Source organism: Procambarus clarkii, chromosome 24 (assembly GCF_040958095.1).
Source record: "Procambarus clarkii isolate CNS0578487 chromosome 24, FALCON_Pclarkii_2.0, whole genome shotgun sequence".
Taxonomy (NCBI): Eukaryota; Metazoa; Arthropoda; class Malacostraca; order Decapoda; family Cambaridae; genus Procambarus; species Procambarus clarkii.
Window position 1 is genome coordinate 20,294,222 of NC_091173.1, and position 24,515 is coordinate 20,318,736.

General features: G+C 39.1%; 2 protein-coding genes across 3 annotated transcripts in view; one reads left to right on the top strand and one right to left on the bottom strand.

Annotated features, from left to right (window-relative positions):
* Positions 1-16,522, bottom strand: part of LOC123761649 (3'-5' RNA helicase YTHDC2) — a 55,467-nt gene extending 38,945 nt beyond the window's left edge. The window contains exon 1 of one of the 2 annotated variants that reach the window (XM_045747715.2): positions 16,344-16,522. In XM_045747715.2, coding sequence (XP_045603671.1) covers positions 16,344-16,421 — 78 coding nt within the window. In that variant the 5' untranslated portion in view covers positions 16,422-16,522. Of the gene's footprint in view, positions 1-393; positions 548-16,343 lie in introns of those variants that run through there. The other variant, XM_045747716.2, reaches the window with a different exon arrangement.
* LOC123761573 (KH homology domain-containing protein 4) lies at positions 16,428-24,226 on the top strand. The gene is made up of 4 exons (XM_045747590.2): positions 16,428-16,523; positions 20,671-20,797; positions 22,081-22,308; positions 24,018-24,226. Exons 1-4 carry the CDS (start codon positions 16,428-16,430, stop codon positions 24,224-24,226), a joined length of 660 nt encoding a protein of 219 aa, XP_045603546.1.
* The last annotated feature ends 289 nt before the right edge of the window (positions 24,227-24,515 follow it).

The following is a 24,515-nucleotide window of genomic DNA, read 5'->3' on the forward strand; positions in this document are numbered from 1 at the left end:
AAAGCTCAGAACATTTAATGACAAGTGGTTGAGGATAACAAAAAATGAGTATTTTCATCCCTCTAACACGAACTATTCCTGTGTGTGGAAATCACTATACTCCCCCTCAATAGTACCATCATTGATAACATTTATTATGTTCATCGACATCATGAACTGTATTCTTCCCCAGAACTAAACAATTCTTAAGTAATGATATTCACCGAGCTCACTTTTATACATAAATCCCCACTCGTCCAGACTGCAGTGATAATCCAACCATTCCTGTACTAACCAAGTGTCCTAACAGTGAACTAGCTCGCCAGCAATGTCTAAGCTTGATAATCCACCTCTGCAACTAATGAACAACTTCTGTAGTCTTCTAACGCACCCAATGACACACTGTCAACTCACTGTAGGTAAAAGTACAAATTAGACGGTGGTTAAGGAGAAAAATGTGTTTAGAGCCACCCCCGCAGCAGTCGGCCGCTCTCGCCGCTGCATCCCTCGACCAAAACAATGTGTCACGGCGGCGGACGCTCTCAGCGACTAAATCCTCTGGCGGCCAACTTACTTAGCGACTATATCACCTGGCGGCCACCCTACTAGCTCACAACATTCCTTTTTTTTATTTATCTATATTTATATATAATTATGTGTATGTATATATATATATATATATATATATATATATATATATATATATTTATATATATAAATATATATATATATATATATATATATTTATATATATAAATATATATATATATATATATATATATATATATATATATATATATATATATATATATATATATATATATATATATATATACATATATATATTTTAAATGTGTTATAAATATTTTTAATTATTTTTATTAATGATTTAATTGTTTGTATTAATTATTTTATATAAATTATTTAATTATTAGTATATATTTATTTATATATACAAGAGTTCTTACTTTTTTTGAGATTGTAGCGAGTAAATCTTATTCTCGCTCCATTATCTCAATAGCATAACTAATTAGCACTAATTACAGGAGCTACAATTCTTTCCCCAATTACAGGTAATACTCTGTATCCAGGACTACTAAATAAATATGAAACTCACTAAAAACTGTGTATCTAATCTACCCAACAACGTAACATAATCGTACGTTACAAGATATATACAAGAATTCTTACATTCTTGTACAGCCACTAGTACGCGTAGCGTTTCGGGCAAGTTCTTAATCCTAGTCCCTTGAATACGACCTCCACGAATAATCGTTTTTACAACCAAGTAACCATTTTACTATTAAGTTAAACAGAGGCTACAGTTAAGGATTTACGCCCAGTAAATCCTCCCCGGCCAAAGTGCTCGCGGAACGCCAGGTGAGCGTCTTACCACTACACCACGGAGACTGTAAAGACTTACACTGAGTCTTACGGAGATTTACATTCTTGTAAAGCCACTAGCACGCATAGCATTTCGGACAGGGTGAACAGTTGCCAGGTTGGGCTACAAGTAGCGAATTGGGCTACTTTTGAGAGCCCCGCGCTCCCAAATTTTTAATTTCGCTACTTGCTACTTTTTAGGCTAATTTAAAAGCAAGTTGGGCTATTAATGTTAAGCAACTCAATGATGATTATTTATGGTCAGATGCAACACAAACAAGCACCCCCGCGATAGCAGCCATAGACTGACAATTTAAATGCGAGCACAGCACGCAGTATATCCTTTTACGACCAAAGATCACATTCACTCCAAAATATCTTCCACTTACGGGCTATTCATGCCTGTGCCACCTCTTGGGTAGCTTAATCTTCATCAATCAATCACAAATAAGGAACAACGATTTCAAGTTCAACAAGCCACAACTTTGGACAGAAAACAGGAGATTTTTTTTCACCCATGTAGGGCTTAACAATGCACAACTACCAAATCATCAACATTATCTTGGAGTCAGAATCCACCAATCCCTGATAGTTGTACAACAAGTGGAAGCTGCAGTTATAAAAGCAAACCAAATCCTTTGGAATAGTCAAACGAAATTTTGACGAAGGAAAAGGTAGTTATACAACTGTATAAATCTCTGGTGTGCTTCCACTTGGATTATTATATCCACACATTGAGACCTCATCTTCAGAAAGACATATCTGCTTTGGAGAAAGTTCAACACCGGGCGACTAAAATCTTTCCCGAACTAAGTCGGCTTTCATACCAGGGACGGTTGAGGGCCACAGGGACCAGACATGACAGGGCTGCTCTCGGCAAAACTTTTAAATTACTGAATAATTTGGATAATGAACCACCCCACCGCCGGCACTCGGATAGTAATCTTGGGCATAGCATTTTACCCAAAGAATGAGGTGATTTGGTAAAATGATATGCCCAAGATTACTATCCGAGTGCCGGCGGTGGGGTGGTTCAAATAGCCTCGGCTATCACCTCATTTTGTCCAGTCGTGATGGTCAAGTGGATTAAGGCGTCTTGTACATACCAGTTGCGTTGCTCCTGGGAGTATGGGTTCGAGTCACTTCTGGGGTGTGAGTTTTCAGTTGCATATTGTCCTGGGGACCATTCAGGCTTGTTCGCATTTGTGTTCCTCACGTGTGCCCCAAAGAATGAGGTGATTTGGTAAAATGCTATGCCCAAGATTACTATCCGAGTGCCGGCGGTGGGGTGGTTCAAATAGCCTCGGCTATCACCTCATTTTGTCCGGTCGTGATGGTCAAGTGGATTAAGGCGTCTTGTACATACCAGTTGCGTTGCTCCTGGGAGTATGGGTTCGAGTCACTTCTGGGGTGTGAGTTTTCAGTTGCATATTGTCCTGGGGACCATTCAGGCTTGTTCGCATTTGTGTTCCTCACGTGTGCCCCAAAGAATGAGGTGATTTGGTAAAATGCTATGCCCAAGATTACTATCCGAGTGCCGGCGGTGGGGTGGTTCAAATAGCCTCGGCTATCACCTCATTTTGTCCGGTCGTGATGGTCAAGTGGATTAAGGCATCTTGTACATACCAGTTGCGTTGCTCCTGGGAGTATGGGTTCGAGTCACTTCTGGGGTGTGAGTTTTCAGTTGCATATTGTCCTGGGGACCATTCAGGCTTGTTCGCATATATATATATATATATATATATATATATATATATATATATATATATATATATATATATATATATATATATATATATATATATATATATATATATATTTATATTTATATTTATATTGGGCTACTCTTATATCAAATTCGCTACTTTTAGACAGTCAGCTCGCTACTTTCAGCAATATGGACCTGGCAGCTCTGCTTGTATCCCGTTGGGATGTTTACAGTGGCGGACATTGTTCTTCTGAAGCCCAGATTATGTGTAACCACACTACTGAACTTCATTTAATGTCTATGTGTTTGCTAAGTAGTTAATTTTAGCTGTTAATAACGTTATATTGTGTCTTTAAAATTGACCATCACTGTATTATGTCGGAAAACGTGTGTGTGTTGGGTCCGTGTTGTATACCAAGTGTATGGGTGTGAACTGTGAGCTAGGGAGGGCATAGTATTCTCTGCCAGTACATAGCCCACGCTCTCTCTCCCTACCAGTTTACGGGCTCACCATAGCCCGTGCTACATGGTCATTTCGTTCTGAATTGCTAAATCTGAAAAATAACAAACACTACCAGTTTACAGCAAGACTCATCACAGCTCGTCAGTTCAAGTTTGTGTTTATTGAGACAAAGAAATACAACTCAAAGAGATAGAGTAGCTTAGGCTATTTCTACCCTGTCTACTTCAAGTCCCTCAAGGGGCGCACAAATTCAGTGAGTACAAATACACAAATCACAATACAAGAATCCCATTTAACATTGCAGGTTAATATAGTAAGCACTGCATATAGGTGTTACACTCTTGGGGCAAAATTCTTGTAGCTCCTAAGTATACTGTCTATCATATCCTTATCACACATCCAAACAATTTGATGTGGTACACTACTTATTTCCTTACTTCTACAGTTATCAATAAGTTGACACTCTTAATACATAATATTCTAAGGTGTGGGCGTGCGGCATACTACATAATTTATACTCCTTATCTTTTTCACAGACATCAACATCGTATTGTTAGATATATTTGTATCGTAATCTTAATCTCATGTAAATTGACTCCTTCCAAGTAGACTTTCCTCTACCATAGGTGAAGGACGAGTTTGTATTTATTATTGAATAATTCTTAATACTGTCCACCATTGCCATTCTCTTTACCATTTCTTCACCCTCTTAAATCATCTTGATTCATGTTTTTATTTGTTTCAAGGTTATCTGACATACAACATCAACAAGAGTTTTTTCCGTGGCTCTCTTCGCTATCTCATCATCTGCCTCATTCAACAGTATTCCCACATGTGAAGGGATCCACATGAATCATACTTTATACCCAGTTTTTTCTAATTTCTTAACATTCTCTCTATACTCTATCACAATATTCTGGTATACTGGGCGTCTACAGTGCTGACGTCAGTGTACTCCCTGATCAAGACTCCACATCCTGCCTTCCCATCCCTAGCTACTGACCACAATATACATGTAGAGTGTTTTCTGTAGGTAATTTTCTAATTATACAATCATATGTTGCCCTCAGCTCTCCTATTTCATACATACTTTATTTCTTTTGCAAGGGAATAATTACATCTACATTACAATCCTCCCATAGTGGTGTGAATTGTCTCTTGGGCACAGCAATACACTCTGTAATAACATCATACTTTATAACATTAGAACACAAGGTATTCATATATGCTCTTTTCTTCATTATACATTGTTCATTACTTCCCACCTTTTTTAATGGAGAGGACTAATTCATTAGCTCCCCCACCTCTCATTAATCTAATGGCAGAGGCTACATTTATCTCTGAAATTCTATCCCCCAATACTCTGCAGATTCAACTCCATCCTCATTATCTCAATCATAGCATTTCTTGGGCATCCTAAGATAATTCTCATGGCTTCATTTTGCACCTTCTCCAACTTGCCATTCCTACCTTTACCAAAACAATAAAAGACAGGTGCAGCATAATCACTAAGAGATCTTACAGTACTCAAGTATATCATTCGTAGCACAGGGACTCCCACTGAGGACACACTTGGTCCGGGAGACATCTCCCGTCACGCAGGGTGCAGTTGCACCTCCACAGATCTCCAGTATCATCTATTGATACTGGAAATGGCTCAAAAGGGCCACCACTTATCGGCTATTCATGCCCAAGCCACCTTTTCGATGGTTTAATCGTCATCTTGGACACATTCATGGGAGACATCTCCCGTCACGCAGAGTGCACTTGCACCTCCACAGATCTCCAGTATCAGCACTTGATACTGGTGATGGCTCGAAAGGGCCACCACTTACGAGCTATTCATGCCCGTGCCATCTTTTGGGTGGCTTCATCTTCATCTTCTTCATCTGTTTAAAACACGGGAGACATCTCCCGTCACGCTGGGTGCAGTCGCACCTCCACAGATCTCCAGTATCATCAATTGATACTGGTGATGGCTCAAAAGGGCCACCACTTACCAATTCATGCCCGTGCCACCAATTGGGTGGCTTCATCTTAACACATTCACAAGGGAGACATCTCCCATTATGCAGGGTGCATTCGCACCTCCACAGATCTCCAGTATCAGGTCTTGATACTGGTAATGGCTTAAAATGGCCACCACTTACGGGCTATTCATGCCTGTGCCACCTTTTGGGTGGCTTAATCTTCATCATCATCGACTCCCACTCCCTTTCCACAGCATGCAAAGGCCTTCAGAGGTTGTAATCTCTTCTGACATTGACCAAACAGCCTGTTCATCTCAGCTTCCAAACTCTCATGGGTATATCCAACATATATATGCCTAAAAATATAAATATATATAAATATAAATATATATATATATATATATATTTATTTATATATATATATATATATATATATATATATATATATATATATATATATATATATATATATATATATATATATTTATATATATTTATATATTTATTTTAACTATATTTTTACCATTTATTTTCAATATAATGGGCCTCCGACTTCTACATTCAAACTTAGTTTTGTCTTCATTAACCACCAGTCCCATAGTATTCTCAATCTACTTTCATCCATGATTAATAATAAAACTACCTTTGCCCTGTCCGTCACATTCCATGAGATACGAGAGTACTGTACCTTCGAAACTTCCTTCCAACACCGTAACATTTTTGCTTTCTCCTCACTTGCACAACTACTCCTAACATTGAAGGTAATATTATTCATATCTATTTTCTTTGTTATTTCTGTATACCGTTTTACTTTAACCTTTGTTTCAACATTTGTCATTACAGGAGGTTGAACACCGCTAACACAGCTCGTCACCCCCCTGCCAGTGCCAGTACATAGCCCACTACCAGCATACAACAAGACTCGTCACCAGTACCAGTACATAGTCCACAGTCTCCCACTACTAGTTTACACCAAGACTCTCCTCTGCTGACCACACACTCAAGACTGGTGCGTGTGTGTCCAAGATCTTGGCGCATGTGTGGCCTTGGACCAAGTGGCATGTTATAATAAGTGAGCTCAACTCGAATCTATTGTTCTGTTTATTTTATAAAAGGTGTTATCTGTTAGAATGTTTGTGTGTATGATTTGGGTTATTTGGATACATTAAAATAGGATGAGGGAGCCAAATTTGAAGGAGTATCTCAGTAATAATACTGTATGCATGTTCTCTATCCTAATAGCACCGGGTTTGTATACAAAAAATGGCATGCAATGGCTCTATGCAAAGAGCATATTTCCCATTGAATGTGTAGTTTATTCAAATAGCGCAGTTCCATGTGAACCTGTGTGCCCATCCTCTAGGACTGGATGGTATAGCAGTGGTCTCGCTTCTTGCAGATCAGTGTTCGGTCCCTGAATACCCAAGTGGTTCAGCACCATTCCTTCCTTCTGTCCTTTTCCGAATCTTTATCCTCATATCCCGTGCAAGTGCTATATAGTCGTAATAGCTTAGCACTTTCTACTGATAATTACCTTGTGAGCCTGTATCCAACATGTCCATGATTTATTATTTTAAGGGGATTCTCGAATAATTCTCAAACATTGCACATTTTCTGATAGAGTTCTGCAAATTTGTTATGTTAGCAGTCCCTGTGGGGCTGTGGTAAAAAACTCGCCTGGCACTTCGCGAGCACTTTGGCCTGGGTTCGTATCCTGGCCGGAAAGGATTGACCAATCCTTAACTGTAGCCTTTGTTCACCCAGCAGTGAATGGGTACCTGGTTTTTAAACGATTTGGCGGGTCGTATTCCAGGGAAAAATTAATATTAAGGACCTGCCCAAAATGCTAGCATGCTAGTAGCTTTACAAGAATGTAAGAACTCTTGTATAAATGAATATGGTTTGCTCCCCCAACGATGCACGGAACAGTCCATGTAGTCACTGTATAAGTTGTGGTTCCACCATGCTTTTGCTCTTGACTAATGGAAGTAGCAAACATAACTGTTGTGGTGCTTGCTAGTGATCCATATCCTTGGTGCCTTATTTGCATACCTCTGTTATCTGTAATTTAATTATGCAAGGAAATAAGCCTCTTAATCAAACCCAAGAAAAATAATCAATTATCTAAGTTAGCTGCTTTCTTCCAGGCAGCATATTACTTATGCAGCACAGTATCAAGATAAAAATTAACATTCAATTTTTCCAGATATAGAATACTGTACAGTATAAGAATAATGTGCAGTAATAGGCATATCAATTTGTTAGCTCCCTGTTCCCAAAATAAAAAATGGACAAATTAAAATTTTGTTTACATTTAGAACAATAATACAGGCTCTTGATGACGTTCCAAGGAAACATGAAAGATGCTAAGCTGTGTCCTTTGATGGGTCATTAGAATGTCATCAAATGTCTTCATTTATTGTTGTAAGTGCAAAATGTTTTTAATTTACTAACTTATTTATTTGAATAATATTGTCTTGCCCCAGCCTGCATCTTGAGATACTTTTTAATAATGTACAGTACTATAAAACAGGTTTGTGAATTTGCTCACGAGATATGTTAGGCTAACAGATTTTATAAATCTCCATCCATGTATTTAAAAGCAATTCTGAAGTTAGAAAGTGCAGCATAGGCTCCTCGCACAATGTTTTTAATCTGGTCTTCCTGTGATAGTTTTCTGTCTAGAACCATTCCTAGATCTTTCTTTATCAGAATTCTTTAAAGATTTCTCACATAATTTATAGTTTGTCTGTGTTCTATGTTCTCCTATTCTACATTCTATAACATGGCATTTATTCACATTAAATTCCATTTGCCAAGTGGTGCTCCATATACTTATTTTGTCCAGGACCTCTTGAAGGGCATGGCGATCAGCTAAGTTTCTTATCTTCCCTATTATATTAGCATCATCAGCAAACATGTTCATATAATTTTGTATTCCATTTGTTAGATCGTTTATGTAGACAACGAACATTACCGTTGCAAGAACTGAGCCCTGTGGTAGTCCACTTGTGACATTTCTCTAGTCCAATACATTGCCTCTGATTACTACCCTCATTTTTCTATCAGAAAATTTTTCATCCATATTAGAAGCTTACCTGTCACCCATCCAATATGTTTTAAGTTTCCAGAACAACCTCTTATGTGGAACTCTGTCGAAAGCCTTTTTTTAGGTCCAGATAGATGCAGTGAACCCAACTATCTCTTTCCTGTAAAATCTCTGTGGCTCTTTCATAGAAACTTGAGTAAATTCGTTACACAGGATCTTCCGGATCGAAAACCATACTGACTGTCTGATATATTTTTTTCTCCAGGTGTTCTACCCATTTAGTTTTAATTATTTTCTTCCAATATTTTGACTACAATATTACACTTGTCAGTGATATAGGTCTATAATTTAGGTGGTCTTCCCTGCTGTCACATTTGTAGATTGGAACTATGTTAGTCTTTTTCCACACATCTACTACAACTCCTGTACACAGAGATGCCTGAAAAATCAGTTGAAGTGGAATGGTGAGCTCAGGTGTACTTTCTCTCAGAACCCATGGTGAAACTCCATTTGGACCAATTGCTTTGTTCCTACCTAGCTTTTGATAATTTTTTCCACTTCTTAGTCTCTGGACACCTCTGTCTGGTTCCCTCATTTTGTACAAACACACTTTGGCACTTTTTGTTTATTTATTTCATACATTTCCTTTTAAATTTCCGTGAATCTGTTTCCCGTTTTCAATCTCTGAATATTATCCTTTACCTGCAATTTGTTGTTGATGAATTTATAGAATAGGCTTAGTTCTGTTTTACATTTGTCCACTATCCCTTTTTCAAAATTTCTTTCTGATTGTACGTCAAGAATGAACCCGACTGTACTACCAGGACCCTTTTTATATAATTAAAAGCTAGTCTGAAGCTGGAAAGTTATACATATGTTCCTTACAATGTTCTTTGTGTTCCTCTGGTGATAGCTTAATATCCAAAACATCCCTGGGTCTCGTTCTTTGTTTGAGTTTGTAATTCCTTTCCACATAATTTGCAAGTTGTGTGTGGTCTATTTTCCCCGATTCCACATTCCATAACAGGCATTTATTCAAATTAAATTCCATTTGCCACTTGATGCTCCAAGCACTTACTTTATTTAGATCAATTTGAAGGGCATTACAGTACAATCGTCTGGGTCTTCTATCTACCCCAGTATCTTAGCATCATCCGCAAACATGTTCATATAATTCTGTATTCCTTCTGGTAGATCATTTATGTAGACGATGAACATTACTAGTGCAAGAACTGAACCCTGTGGTACTCTGCTAGTAACATTCCTCCAGTCAGATACATTGCCTCTGATTACTGCTCTCATCTGTCTGTCTGTTAGAAAATTTTTCATTCATGTCAGAAGTCTCCCTGTCACCCACCCCTCCAGCATATTCCAGTTTCCAGAACAGCCTTTTGTGTGGGATTGCCAAAAGGTTTTATTCAGGTTACCATTACCTGAATAAAAGTTGGAAGTCTAAGGAGAAATACGTCCAGAGGCACGCGCCCCGCAGAAGACAAGGAGCAGTACAGAGGGGGAGGAGGAGGCGCCACTCCGAGCTATCCCACACCCGGAAGCAGAGGAAGAACAAAGTGATGCCCCCGGATATAAAATACAGAACACTCAGCATCCAGAGAGCTACGACTGGAGGGAGAAAACAAGCAAGAAGCCATAGAAAATCGCAAGAAACGATGTGAACACACAAGCATACTGTCCATAAACAAAATGCACACCCTGGTCCCAGCGCGCAAGGTACGAAACGCACCACCCGTCCACCGAGTGGTGTGGCTCGTACACCAGGCAGACACACATATCGTACAGACATCGTATATACACATCGTACAAACACCAGGAAGGTGTACGTAACGAAGACGAGGAACGCCGAAACTGGAAGTAGAGATGCCACGAAAACAAAAGGACGGAAGGTAACCAACGAGGCCTACAAAAGACCAGAGGGAAACCACATCGGAAGTCAACAGACGTTCCAATAATACTGGAAGGTACGAAGAGACGCGCGAATCAACGAGAACCACGACAAGCAACACAAACGCATGGAAGTACATATGGACAAAAACAAAAGGACGGAAGGTAACCAACGAGGCCTACAAAAGACCAGAGGGAAACCACATCGGAAGTCAACAGACGTTCCAATAATACTGGAAGGTACGAAGAGACGCGCGAACCAACGAGAACCACGACAAGCAACACAAACGCACGGAAGTACATATGGACAAAAATAAACCCCTGATCAAGGGACACGCAGGGACCCCAATACGAAGGGAACAGTATCACGACGTAAGCGCGAAAAGGGTAAGGAAAAGGGGGCAAAACACCCCCAGGAACGACGGGGCTGACGAACCCAAAGGAGCACGGAATCGAACCCAGGGAGGAGTACAGTATACCCGAAACCAAAAGGAACACAGGGGGAAGGAACAACCCCACTCTGAGGAACTGCCAGCCCCTCACCAAGGGTACAAAGACCCAAGAGGGGCAAACGGGGCTGAGGCCCCCCAGGCAACCCCTCCCCAACCCTGGGAACCTTGACGGCAAGACCCGAGGCCTAGCCGCACCCCCAAAGTCCCCCACTTGACAAGGAAAAGCTGGGGCAGCCGTACAAGCACTAAGGAAGGGAGCCCACTGGTCAGACCCTTATGGCACGGCTGGAGGAACCGACTCGAATGCCTCCGCCGCCACCCCGGAAGAGGAATTCCCCCGAAATCGCCCGGGTCTCGACCCAACCAGACTCCCGCCCCAACCGCGAAACCCGCCTACGGTTCAGAGCCGGAAGCAAGGGAGGAAGTGTGCAGAACAGAAGGGGGAAGGACGAGGAGCAGAAGGAGCCAGAGCCGAAGCGACCCCCACCCCTAAGTCCAGACCCCAACAACCTAAACGGGGCAGCCTCGGGGCATCCGGGGCCACAAACAGCCAAGAGAGTTGCAGCAACCTACACCCAGCAAGCAACACTGCAGCCGCCTGCACCCGATTATCATGACCAGTGGCCTAGGTGAACGAGAGCACGTACCGACAACACCCATCGCACGACTCCGGGGTCAGAAGAAACAATGACCCCAACAGGCAGCATGGTGGAGGCACAACCAGTAGATGTCACCCTGAGACAAGGGGACAGAGTAACTGTCAAACTCACAGGACACGTGGGGAGACTCCGGGGACACACCCATACGACCACAGATCCTCCGTGGGGTTTCCCAGGGCCCTTAGCCTTGAGTACACGCTAACCCAACCGCTAACTTGGGTACACACTTTTCTTTTTACACAGGTAAGGCTCATATTTCATTTAAGGGTAGATGGTATCTATTTTTGTTGTTAGTATCTAGGGTGCTTTACGTTTCTCTTGACGAGCTTGGCTCAAAGGAGAATTTAATTTCAGGGCACTCACAGAAAAGATGGTTAAGTTTGCAGAAGCTGAGAAGCGTGGGCGTGGTGGTGAAGGAAGCGACAGAAGGTACACTCCTGTAGTGATGGTTGAGAGAGCAAAGATGAACCGCGCCATGTGGGAGTCCTTAAAAGCGCACATTATCAGAGACCGCAAGAGGAAAAAGGAAGGTTGGTTGTAAAGAAAACTTTGACTTTCATTTTCATGACGTTTTATTATTGCACATATTGCACGTACTGGATGCACAAAACTGTACCTAATGAAGTCCGAGACTGTTCTCTTTAAGACAATAGTTATCCTTAGGTACAGCAGATTTATAAATGGGTTTGCATGCTTATTAATACAGCATATAACATAAGACCTTGTAGAATCTTGTCAGTACAGATTTTTTCTAGATTAATTCTTGGTCTTTTGAAATATGGGACATACTGTAGTTCACAGTTGAAGCCCATATTTGTGATTACAGTATAACATATGCTCTGAACTTGAGTGGTAAATATTATTATAATGATTCTCAGTACAGTATTTTATGCAGTAAACCTTCAACCCTACTTGGAATTGCATGGTGATGCACGTCCTAGATACTGTACTGTGAACTTTTTAGCATAGCTATTAGATGTTTCCTAGAACAATAAATACACTGTATATTGAAATTCCATTGGACAATTATAATTGTCCGAGGGTAGGATTTTGCACCAGCTCAACGGAGATTCTTTCAAACTTCGCTGATGCTAGGAAGGCACTGGAGAAATGTACATTTCAGCCAAGAGTGAGTACAGAATATTAGTCATATACATTAAAAGCCTTTCCAAGTTCTACAACTCTGCATCAAGAGTTCAAGGTAGAACTCTTGAACTCTTGGAGTTCAAGAGTTCTACCTTGAACTCCAGATGGCCCCAAATAGTTCTGGAAACATCAGAGAGTTCTGATGTTTCTAGAACTCTTTGAGGGTGAGGTTTGTGGCTTCAGTCATTTCAAAACATTTCTAGAAAAGTGCCCTTTCATAAAGTTTCTTAAAATTCTCTTATGATTTTCTGGTCCATAGGCTGAATTAGAGGAGTGGTGTTAGGAGGAAGGAACTTTATTATGAGAAAATTAAATCTGTTCAACAATGCATCTTCCAAGCCTGGAGGATGAGTAAGAGCATTGTTGAGGAGAAGTAGGGCCTTGAGTGGCAAACTTTTCTCCTGCAGATATTTTTGTATGGCAAGGCACACCACAACATTCACCCACTCCGTAAAAAAAAATCCTAGTCACCCATGCCTTTTTATTAGCCTTCCACATCACACACATTTGGTTTTTCTGCACACCATACTTTTTAAAAACCCTTGGATTTTCAGAATGATACATAAGCAAGGGTATAATTTTCAAATCGCCACTTGCATTTCTACACAGCACAAGCGTAAACCTATCTTTCATAGGCTTGTGTCCGGGCAATGATTTCTCCTCCTTGTTAATGTATGTCCTCTTAGGGAATCTTTTCCTGAACAGTCCTGTCTCATCACAATTAAACATTTGTTGCAGTAGGTATCCCTCAGCTTCTAAAAAATCTTTAAATTCTTTAATAAATCTTTCAGCCGCTGGTTTGTCTGAGCTGGCAGCCTCCCCATGCCTCAACACTATGAATACCACTTCTTTTTCTAAATTTGTCAAACCATCCAATGCTTGCCTTAAAGTCTTTTGTATCTGCACTCGTTCCAGGGGTTTTCTTTACAAGGTCTTCATGCAATACCCTGGCTTTCTCACAAATGATGGCTTCTGAATCACTATCACCTGCTAACTCCTTGTTGTGTATCCAAAATAATAACGGCTTTTCCACATCATCAAGTATTTGTGGTCTTTGTTTTGTTATTGTTGATACGCCTTTTGCCACTTTAGCACTCATAATGTCCTTTTTCTTGGCAAGTATAATGCATATCGTTGACATGGATTTGTTGTACTGCCTAGCTAGTGCAACAACACAAGTACCATTTTCATGCTTACGAATGATCTCTTGTTTTTCCTCTATGGTCATTCTCACGTGTGATTTCTTGCCTTGAACCTTACCACTAGGTTTCTTGGGACCCATGGTGAAATATATAATAACAACTTTTATGCTCAAATGGCCAAAAATCCGACAAAAAACTAAATTCTTGTGAAGAATTCAGGCGGGATAGTCACTGGGTGCGAGGTATTGTTAAACTGTTAAACTGAGGTGCGATCACTGTGCCACCACACGCTAGGTCGGCCGTACGCGTATCAACAAACTCGTATCTGATTCAAATTTTCCGAACAAATCGGGCTTGTAACCCGAAAAGTTCGTAAACAGGGACGTTCATAACCCGAGGTACCACTGTATATGTAAATGATCTCCTAGAAGGAATAGACTCGTTCCTCTCATTGCTGGCGATGCAAAAATTATGAGGAGGATTAAGACCAAGGAGTCATAATCTTGTAGCAAGAGGCTACAAGATGACCTAGACATACTGAAGGAATGGTCCAACAAATGGCTACTAAAAGTTCAACCCAGGTAAATGTAAGATAATAAACTAGGTGGAGGGAACAGGAGGCCAGACACAGGATACCGAATTAGAGACGAAGTCTTTCACGGAACGGATGGGACAGAGAAAGATCTAGTTGATATCATGCCGAACCTGTCTCATGAACAACCCCCCCCCCCCATCAAAAGAATATCATCGGCATATGTAGGTTGGCTAACATCAGAACTGCCTTCAGAAACTTGCGTAAGGAATTATTCGGAACCTTGTATACCACATATATATAAGACCAATTATGAAGTTCTTAACTTGTCAAGCCCAAGACAAAGCTGGAGAAAGTTCAGAGGCATACCACTAGGAAGGGGCTGATAATCCTTCCTGTCCTTCCATCCTCGACAATCTACCCTTCAAATAATATAAAGGCCAGTTCCTACATGCACTGTGGTTCTTCATGTTTGTAAGTATTAAATTTAATGTTACTGTAATGCATTTGATTATACAATTGTTGTGTAGTTTCTTGCTAAGGAGTGGATTAAGATTGGGAAATTTTTGAGCCAAAACATAGCTACTTTTAACAATGGAGTTGGTGGTAAAATGATGATCATTTAGAGAGTTCAGGCAGGATTTCACTACATAGAAGTATGGTTCTCTAATACCATATGGTACTGAGTTTAGATATTTTTCTTGTTTGATAGTTGTAAAGTCTATATGAAATTTTATATTAATTGGAGAAGTTAAACAGCTAGAGGAAATATTTTAAAATGCTGTGTGTGTGTGTATTAGAATTTAAGTGCAGTAATAAATGTTTAAGTACATTCCATGACCGCAATAGAAGGTTTATATATAATGTAAACTTCAGAACAGGAAGCTGATGCTGAAGAGGAACGGCTTCGTAAGGAACGTGAAAACAGGAAGAAACAGCATGCTATGACTCTTGAAGAAACAAGAGAGAAATTGTCACAAATGGAACAGGATCTTAATGATCTTAAAAATCAGAAACATCAGCTTTTTCAAGACCTAAAAGTTGTTCTCAATGAAGATGCAACACGTAAACGTGCTCAACAACAGCAAAATTATCTTAAGGAAAGGTACTTTGATGTGCAATTTAGTGTGTAAGGGGCTAACATGTAATTTAAGTGAGTGAATGATTGACACAGTTATGTCTGAAATTGTAAGGAGTAATAGTTATGTTTTTGAGATTGTATGAAGCAGATGGATAATAGGATACACTATCAGTTCCTTATACAGTAACACAGATGGGATCAAAAGGGCAGGTGTCCGATATAAGTTGAACCTCTTTTAGACTGGGAAGTACAGTACAGTATTTTAATATTGCACCCATCCAGATTATTTTCTGGAGGGAGCCCCTTCGGCTTCCCGGAGCTAACCAGGCTGATATGAATGTATTAGACCCTGGCATCAGTCAATGTGCATAAAGTTCTTGGCCTACTGGGGTCCACGAGCCAGAACCTGGCCCGGACTTGGGGGTGTTAGTCGCTTTGACTTCAGTCCACGCCCCCTTGTACTTCCCCTTCTGTTGTTTGTCTTGGTCCTCCCCCTCCCCTCCTTCTTCCAGTTCTGAAGGGTCTGGGGGTTTCAGAGTGGGGGCAGGGTTTGTGTATTTGTGAATTTTATGTAAATATTTACACCTCTTTCGTGCACTTCTGAGTGCTTTGTCAAGGTTTGAGTATGTGGTTGGAACGACACTTGTATCTCGATGACTAATCAAAGTCTTGTCCTAACTACACACTCAGACCTTGACAAAGCACTCAGGAGAGTGTGAAAGACTTGGTGTAAATCTTTACATAAAATTCACAAATACATAAGTTTTTATCCTATGTTATTTTGGCTGTGAAAAGACATTACCATTACTTATGTGGTATAATGCTAATAAGTCAGACAAGTTATTTTAGTTTGTGAATTAATGCACTTAAAAAATCTTACTGATAACCCTCCAACATCCTCAGTGAACTGATGGCGGTGCATTCGTACCCACATGGCACAATCCCTCTGGGAGGCCATCCACAAATGCTGTTCCAGTCCAATCTTGTTGCTGGTCGAGCCTCTTTGCCCATCCACGGATATAAGGTTCCACCAGCACAACCTCAGGCTTTAATTCCTCCTGTAAGTATTCATGGCATGGTATCGTCTGGTGGAGATACAGTAGTGGATAGAAAAAGTGTCTTCATCTGTTTTCTCTTTGTACTATCTTGGTCACTATTGGGATGCTTCTTGTAAGTCCTTAGTAACCCAAATGTTTCAGTCTGACTTGCCCTTAGTTTATGCAATCATGAACCTGTTTTTAAGATGAAACTTCATCAATAAAACGCCTTAAAATGTATTACTGAACTATTGTTGCTAGTTTGCACTTTAATTACATTTTATTATATGAACTAATAGAAATGAGATTTATCATTTTTTAATTCCTTTATCCAATACTGTTAATATATATATATGTATATTAGATTGAAGTTTGCATTTATGGATTTTTTGACCGAGTGGTTAAAGATGTAGCCTCGGATTACACAGTTATTGGATAAAGTCTTCTATTGAATTTTCTTGAAAGGCAAGTCATAGCAGAGTATGCATCAGCATTTCTTAAATGCTAAAGAAAAGTACTGGAATATATTTTAGGGGCATGTCTGTAGCTCCATAGCTTCTGTAAATATGTCTAAGGAAACTAATTCATCCACTCTTTGATAAAAAACCAAACAAATTTAAATAAGCGTTTTGCTTCTTGTTTAATAATAAATTAGAACAACATACAATTTATGTGTTGCACACATTTCATGTCGCGTGTGTGTGTGATAATAGCAACAATTAACACAATTAATTTTTGTTATATGATCTATTCATTTCTATGGTATATTTATAAGCTATAGGAACTGAGCACTGTAGAGGGTGTTAATTGAATTGGTTATTTCACAAGATTATGACATACTTGAGACCTCGCTTAGAATGTGCAGCTTTCGTATGGCCCATATATATTAAAAAAACATTCTGTAGGTAAAATAGAGATGCAAAGACATGCTACCAAATGGCTTCCAGACCTAAATAAATAAGAACTATGAGGAGAGACTGAAGGTTTTTAATATGCCAAAACTAATTGATAAGGAGACAGCAATATGATTATTAAGCACACAATTCTGACAAATTGAAAACAAGCTCATTAGTTCACATTAAGAAAAAATGTCAAAGCATTCACAAATTCATTTGCAGCCAAAGTGGTAAATGAAGGGAGTAAATTAAATACTATGCAAAAACCTTCAGAAAGCTTCAAAACTCAGTGTGATAAAATTTTTAGGCAAGCTGGGACACTGCAAACATAGCTCTCATTCTGTAACTCCATTTGGGCAATTACTACACATCCTATATAGCTTCACATAGAAAGGGCATCATCTCAAACATGAAACAAACATTGCAATACCTTCACACTTAGTATGACTAGATATAAAGGGCTCTCATAAGTTGTCATATTGAAGGCATCAGACAAATACTATTCACTTTATCAGAATAGTGATATTTCCTAGCTTCATTCCCTACCACTTTCTGAGGGGAGCCCCTTCGGCTCCCTGGAGTTATCGGGCTAATATGCAATTCATTAGACCAGGGCATTAGTCATAGGAGTTAAGTTTACTGGGGACCACGAGCCAGAGGATGGCACCCTCAGAAAGGCACTGGGAGCAATGGCCCTGGAACCACCCCCCCCCCCCCTGTGGTTGGGGTTTTTCCTTATCTGCCATCAACTGGGGTTAGGCACCCAGAAAGGTAGGTATAACAAAACAGACCCCACATGGTAAGAAAATTGCAACCAAAAACCAAACAGAGACAGAACTCCCTCCAATCCCAAGGAAACAGGCAAAGAGGCAACATCACACCCCACTGCTGCGGCGCTCGTCCATACAGCCCCCCTGCGCCAGCAACCCGGCCATTCCAGCTTGTCGGCTAATGCAATCCAGGGCAGTTGTCATCTCTGGCCTTGATTTCCTACGCAGTGTTTTGCTTTAGTGGTGTCCTCTGCTGTTCGTGGTGTGGTGGCCAGGTGTACCTGAGGTGTACCGGGGCTGCATGCACCTAGGGCAGCCTTCCCAAAATGCCCTGTGATTACTACCTGTGTGTGTCAGGGTTGTCTTCCCTGGTGCGTTTGTGACACCATTGTTGCTGGTTGGGACGTCAAGGTGTTGCACAGGGATGCGCTTTGGGTTGATCCAGTTTCCCCTCGTTCCCTGTTCCAGGGCTCGGGTCTCCCAGATCGTCCGCAGGGTTATTAATTCTAGCCAGCCTGCGTTCCATCCTCGTGGCCATGATGTTATGAAGTTTGCTGCTTTGGCTGCCGTCTTCGACAATATGTTTTGGGCTGATATTTGGGCGGAGGGGATTTAGGAGGTCGAAGAGGGTCCTGGTTGCCCGTTATTTAGTCAACATTCCTATTCCTGGGCATTCGTGTGGTTTGGTCGCAGGTTACAGCCAGTTGTTTTCGCCTTTGAGTTGAGGAGCTTGTGGCGGCCGCCTCCCGGGTAAGTCCCTCTCTTCCTTATACAGCATTTTTTTTATGTAGCTCCAGGGAGCCGAAGGGGTTTCCCTCAGAAAACCTGCATTGATTGTAATGAAACGCCATTTTCTGGGTGAGCCCCAGAGGCTCCTTGGCACCCTCCCTCCCTCCGGTTGGTGATTTTTGCTTTGTTTTGATACTTAGCATCCGAACTAGAATGGCTGGGTCACAGGCACGGGGGGGGGGGGAGATATGGGGCTCCCCCCTGTGGTGCTTCGGAGCTCATTTACTGTTTAATAATTGTAAACAAAGTCGCCGAAGATTGAGAAAAGATGTACAGGTTCGTAAGTGCTTGTGTAACTGTCAGATTTTGTGAATCTGGCCCCTGGTCTAATGAATTGCATATTAGCCCAATAGCTCCAGGAAGCCTCCGGGGCTTACCCAGAAAATGGGGATTCATTACAATCAACACTGGTTTTTGTACACTATTGACACTTAATTTTTCTTTCATCACAGTCGCTCACAATGTCTCATTTTATTTATTTATATATATATATATATATGTCGTACCTAGTAGCCAGAACTCACTTCTCAGCCTACTATTCAAGGCCCGATTTGCCTAATAAGCCAAGTTTTCCTGAATTAATATATTTACTATAATTTTTTTCTTATGAAATGATAAAGCTACCCTTTTCACTATGTATGAGGTCAATTTTTTTTTATTGGAGTTAAAATTAACGTAGATATATGACCGAACCTAACCAACCCTACCTAACCTAACCTAACCTATATATATAGGTAAGGTTAGGTTAGGTAGCCAAAAAAAGCTAGGTTAGGTTAGGTAGGTTAGGTAGACGAAAAAACATTAATTCATGAAAACTTGGCTTATTCGGCAAATCGGGCCTTGCATAGTAGGCTGAGAAGTGAGTTCTGGCTACTAGGTACGACATATATATATATATATATATATATATATATATATATATATATATATATATATATATATATATATATATATATATATATATATTATATATATATATATATATATATATATATATATATATATATATATATATATATATATATATATATATATATATATATATATATATATATATATAAAATACACACATACATATATATATATATACACACACACACATATATATATACACACACACATATATATATATATATATACACAAACAAACAAACAGTACTGTATATATATATATTCATACCCTTGGTCTTCCTCTTATCTTTTGCTCTGTTATTTGTTTATTATGACCCAATTTGATACACTCCTCAGTCTGAACACTTACTGACTTCTGTGCCCCACATCTTTCCATGATAGTTTCATTCCTCACTCAGTCCTCCTTACACCACAGGTGCATTTCTGATTGTTTATTTCTACTGCTCTAACTATTGATTTTTCATGCTCCTGCCACACCATCGTCTCACAGCTGTACATGAGGGTAGGCACTACTACTCCTTCATACAGATATCTAGCCATATCTCTTTGATTCAAATAATTGCCTCATCTAAAAATATGGTCGTTGCATAGGTCAAATGTGTTGTTTTTAGTTACGTTTAGATTTTTACTTTTCAAGTTTCGGAATATTTGTTATCCCCAACACTGATTAAACATGGCCTCTGAAATAGCATTCATTTTTTTGTATAAAATGAGTTAAACTGAATTTATTGCATTTTTCTGCTTATTGCAGTTGGTAATTCAATTTTCAAAAGTTACATAAGCTTGCATTAATTTTGTTCCAGGGCTCCCTCAAAAGGTCACGGACACCATCACCGCCACCTCAAGGAGGATATCAACAGATCCCGTACAACTTCAAGAATTTGCCAGGGCATGCTCCTCCCAGCGTACCTGTGACTCTTGCCACAACCAGTAAGTTCATTTGTTTCTTTGTGTTAATTTGATATGCTTGTGAGTTGGTTTTAAAAAGTTGAAGCTCTGTTTCATGGCAGCAAAGTGGTTACAGAGTGCAAGCTCATGATTAGATTTTACTGCTTGAAATTAAGTTTCAAGAGACAAAGGAATGAAATTGAGATGGCGGTAGACATAGGAATATGACAAAAATTTGTACTGGTATAACAGTTTTAAAATGCATTGCAAGTTAGTATTTGAAGAAGCAAGTAATAAAATATTTTGGTATTTGATTGCTTAGAGGCAAGTAATTGACAGTATTGATTAAATACCATGCCCAAACCCCTTTGACCTCACTACTCCCAGCTTACAAACTAACTAGACTAATCCCGGGTATAAACTTGGCTTTTGTAGATTTCAAATACATTCCATTGTTCAACAAAATCCATGCCTTTTGTATGTGTTAACATGACTTTGTGCTTCAGTTAATATATTATTATAGCCTAGGAGAGATAGGGGATCTTGTAGCAAGGGGTTATATTCTGTAATTCAGTTTGAGGTTAGAATTTGCAATGTATAAGCATTCTTGTTAGCTTCGTCATATACAAATTTTCCTGGCTTTTATCAGTGATATTGTATCGTGCATTCATGTGTGTGTATGTGTCTGCATCATGTTGTGTTGGTATTTACTGCGCCTCACAGCTTTATGAACAGTAAGTGTTTTATTTCAGTAATGTGTATTGGAAAGTTAAAAATAAATTCAAAATGACAAAATCATTTTATAAAATTATAGGTTAGAGGATTAATACTATTACAAATATTCCAACTTTTGGATGTAATTTTGAATATTTCAAATTGCCTGTGTTGCAACGCAGAAATGTACATTGTTGAATTTTATTAGATGTTTTTTACAGATGCACTAATTATACTGACTTGTTGTATATAAAAAACAGCAAGGTGACTACCTGAATGTTCGGTAAAAACAATTTAAGACATAATATAATTAAAAGGAAGATGTATTTAATTATTGAGTAATACTAATTAATTTTTCTTCATATCAATTCACGAAAGCATATTGTAATGTAATTCTTTGTTATTTTGCATTTGCTGTAATTTTCGTGCTTTAAAGTTTAAAACTTCACACTCAAGTTCCATCACTAAAATAAAATGCTTTAGGACTCTGCAGAACCTTTAGTTGTTTCCACATGCAGATAAAAGAGGTAAGTATATAAATTTGTTTCAGATTTCCAAGTTTTTTTGGCCATGCTAACAAACCCATTTGTGTGATCCGCGCATGTGTACAGAGGCGGGGAGTGCAGGCAATGTGTACGTGGCAGGTCAGGCTCCTTACTACCATGGGTCTACTCAAGCTCATGGCAGCTCCAGCCAGTACCAGACCACCTCCCAAGCTGTGGCTTATCTCCCACCTGCGGCACCAACCCACACCAATCCCCCTCCTTCTTCCCAACCCCAACAACCTCCTTCTCGAGATGACAAACATCTCCAGCCCGTTTATATGCAAAGTGGTCGAGGTAAGTGTCCAGTGTTTGAATTCTGTCCTGTTTTATTTTGTTCAAATTTGGTTTACTGTTATTAAAGATTTATTATTACTTCATTATCGTTTAAGTTTGTTGCCATTTTTATTGATTCATTCTCATACTTGAAATAATTTGTTTTTAACCCTTAAACCACACAATACATACATACAGTACAGTATATGATTTGGCATAACTTAATTTAACATAAGTTTTTAAAACTTGCACAAACACTTTCCAATTTTTTGTGCATAATCAACTAGGCTAATGCTCCAACTTTGTCTAAATGATCACAATGTAACTTGAAAAACAAGAGAATCAAAACTAATTTTAAAATTGAATATTGAAATCTTCAGATTTTCAATTCAGAATAAAAAATATGAACTATCACCACTTGCTCATTTAATGTTATTATTCTCTCAGAATAGCATATGATCTTCATTTTCATCAAATTAGAATATAGGTTTTTAGTATAGTTTACTGTAAAAAAAATCATCAATAAGGCACTTGAAATATGCTGCAAATTTAGACCCAAAAAAATTATATCTCCAAATGTATAAAGTTTATGAAAAATCCATTCTGATGGGATTGTAGAACTTACAGCTGAGTACATAATGTCAAAATAGTGAGAATCGATTAAAAACTGGAATTTTAGAAGCCACTCAAGGTTGAAACTCTAGTTTCAGAGATAATTGAAGTGTAAGAAGAGTGGCCTATTTATGTAACATTATGCAAGTACAGTATTAGGAATTTCCATAGAGAAAACCAAATGACAGTAAGAGTAATAATGACCATGTTCGGAATCATGGTATTGTTTAGAAATTTATTCACAGAAAGGTAGTACAGTACTGTATTGATACAAGTGCTCTAGTAGTGCACTCATCTCAATAAAGCACAACCTCAAAAGAGGTACTGTAGTGCTTTATTTTACCATGTAAATGCTGTAAAATTACTCATATGTAATGACTGGTATACAACTTGAAGATGTTTATAAACCAAGGTAATCATAGAATAAAGTGCCATCTCACCAGCAAACACACTGTACTGTGTTTTTTCTTTAAGTCTTATTTAAACAAGATAATAAATGAAACAAGCGGTATCTTTTTTCATATAATCTTTCCTATATATATATGTCAACTTTTTATCTCCAGGATGATGCCTCTCAACCCAAAGAAAGTAGAAAATGGATTAATAACAATAATGTACAATAGTGCATATTGTGATTATGTGAAATAATAAAGCAATGCTTTGTTTAATTAAACAATGAAGCTCGAGTCAAATTAAATACTAAAGTGTAATTGTAAAACAGTAATGAAACTGATTGTTTAATGAGTTAATAGGAGTCCCCCAGTGTACTGTCAAGTTGAACCCACAATATCACAAGCTAATCAGAATAGAGGAGAGGGCAGTTCTTCATTGGTCACACACTTACTCTTCCACAAGAGGGGGGGATTTAGCAGTTTTCAAGCTCTTCTCTCTGGCAGACAAATATATGGCATAAGAGTATTTTTTTAAAAGGCCTTTAATTAAGAAAAGCATTCACAGCCAATTGGTAAACTGAAATTCTTCATGTTCATGTGTCAGTCAAGTTTTATCTAGATTTGGTATTAATTTTGCAGTTTCTGAGTGACAGTAAGTGGGCGTATATTTTGAAAAGAATGTGTGTTTTATTTTCATGCCTCCATTTATGTGTTTTCTTCCCTAAGGCCATGCTTTTATCACAGCTACACATGTGCCTACTCTTCACCAAGCGATGGACCACAAAGGCAAACCTGGAGGAAGTAGTTTCATGCCACCTGGGGAGGGAGGACAAGAGAAGTATTTCCAGCCAAATGTGAGATCACATTTGGCCCTCCATTCTGGGGTACTGCCAGTGCAACAACCACATCCAGGGGTGGGTATTTTACCTGCTTAGTATTCACAGTAGTTGTTAGTATTCACAGTAGTAGCTCTTTGAAAGCAGTGGGTGGATTTCCTGGAAAATAAACTTATATTTTCCAGAAATCCACTCGCTGCTTTTAACATTATCGCGTCTGGATAACGGTATTGCCGTTCTAAAATCAATACACGTAGTTTGCGGAAGGACAGCAATGCCGTCCAAAATTAAAATATTTGTAAAATTTCCATTTTGGTGAGGGAGGTGCGTTGTCTGCAAGACTTGACATGTTGTTTACTGGTGACCACTATGGTCTTTGGGCACTATA

Bases quoted from the DNA above. Each gene is read 5' to 3' on its own strand.
- LOC123761573 (XM_045747590.2), top strand. From the start codon at position 16,428: ATGCTGTTCCAGTCCAATCTTGTTGCTGGTCGAGCCTCTTTGCCCATC. The intron at 16,524-20,670 runs GTAAGTATTCAT...ATTTTGTTCCAG, and splicing joins CTCAGGCTTTAATTCCTCCT to GGCTCCCTCAAAAGGTCACG. The intron at 20,798-22,080 runs GTAAGTTCATTT...GCATGTGTACAG, and splicing joins TGTGACTCTTGCCACAACCA to AGGCGGGGAGTGCAGGCAAT.